At 36.6% G+C, this 1,580-nt stretch overlaps 1 protein-coding gene across 1 annotated transcript in view; it reads left to right on the top strand.

Annotated features, from left to right (window-relative positions):
* The window catches only part of LOC106874345 (FRAS1-related extracellular matrix protein 1), a 34,414-nt gene extending 32,902 nt beyond the window's left edge, over positions 1–1,512 (top strand). Inside the window, exons 7-8 of the mRNA XM_014922050.2 lie at positions 51–204; positions 1,211–1,512. Of these exons, the coding sequence (XP_014777536.2) occupies positions 51–204; positions 1,211–1,512 (456 nt within the window). The remainder of the gene's footprint in view (positions 1–50; positions 205–1,210) is intronic.
* Positions 1,513–1,580: the final 68 nt, after the last annotated feature.

The following is a 1,580-nucleotide window of genomic DNA, read 5'->3' as shown; positions in this document are numbered from 1 at the left end:
TTTTTTTTTTTTTCAATTTGTCTATCTGTGTTCTCATCATCTGTCAACAGGGAGCCAAGATATGTACCCAGAACACCAAAGATCTTCTATTCCTTGACCGAAACAGCAAGAAACTGTACAGCTGTGATGGGAAACAGTGGCGTGAATGGCATTTCCTGCAAGGTCAGAAGGACCAACAACCACAGAGCAGTCTTTGTGAACAAGGTATAAATCAATGATTGTGTAGGATGATGGTTACCTCATCTGTGGCAACTATTTCTTTTATAGCCTTTATATCTACATCACATTTGGAGCGATTCAATCTCTATTAGTCATGTGGCGATTTATTGCAAGTGTTTAGATGGAGCTAGACTTCATTTGAACAAGGAATATTTGTTTGTTAAACTATATGTAGAAATGGCTTTATCCACTGTAGCACTGCTAGGATTTTCCAGTATAAGATGCTGCTTGTTGTTGTTTACAGAGAGAGGAAGAGAGAGTGATTATTATGAGATAACAGAGAGGATGAATATTCTCCGTAATGGGAGAGAACCGCTTCTAGGTTTATATTTTGTCTTTTTTTTCTTATCTTGAGAGGTGTTCTCCTATGAGTGAAAAGAGCATGTAATATTTCCAAATTTCCATAAAATCTATTTATTAGATGTTCCCATAGTTGTAGATGGTGCCATTTCGGCCTTACTGTGGACTGGCGTTGGTGCCATTAGTACCACATAAGAGGCACTGCTGCTAGTTCCACTTAAAGAGCACTGAAGATAGTGTCACGTAAAAAGCGATACTGCTGGTGTCACATAAAAAGATGGCGTCTTCATCACCGTTTTAACCCTCTCACTGCGAAATTAAATTTCATGGTTATTTCGATAATGATGTTAAATATCTACCAAAAAATAGAATTGGTATTTCCTGCAAAATCACATTACCTCAATAAACTAGGACATATTTCAACCAGAAAATACTTTCACACATAACAATCCTCAACAAAAGATAAATTGGTATATAAAACTCCTATCTGCAGTTAAGGGTAATGGAATGTTGAATGGAATATGTCTGATTTTCCACAATAAAAGGTTCAAATAGCTTAACAGTGTTTGTAAATGTCTAACTTAAAATTTTGCTCAGTGTTTGTAGTTTTGAAATATTTACTCTTCTGCTGTTCTGTTTATCTATAATCTCACACGAGTACGCGTGTGTGTGTGTCTGTATGTTTTACCAGGTTGGGCAGAATACCAAGGCCAGTGTTACAAATTTGTCAATGAAAAAATGACATGGGACAATGCCGAACTATTCTGTCGTGGCTCCTTTACAGCCCACCTGGCCAGTGTACTCTCACGAAAGCATCACAGATGGATGGGAAACCTCAGTGGCAAAAACTCTTTCTGGATTGGTATGTTCAAAATTACCTTTTTTGATTTGGTGGAGGGGTGGGGAGTAATGTTAATACTACTTTGGCATGTGATCTACAAATCAAAGGGATATTACTTTAGATTACACTTTAGTTTATTTTTCAATTTCTAAAAACCCTTAAAATGTTGGCTAATGATTTTTACAATGTAATCAGCAACGAAACAAAGGCAGTTACATCT

Source organism: Octopus bimaculoides, chromosome 28, assembly GCF_001194135.2.
Source record: "Octopus bimaculoides isolate UCB-OBI-ISO-001 chromosome 28, ASM119413v2, whole genome shotgun sequence".
Taxonomy (NCBI): domain Eukaryota; kingdom Metazoa; phylum Mollusca; class Cephalopoda; order Octopoda; family Octopodidae; genus Octopus; species Octopus bimaculoides.
This window is presented reverse-complemented; position numbering and strand designations above follow the sequence as displayed.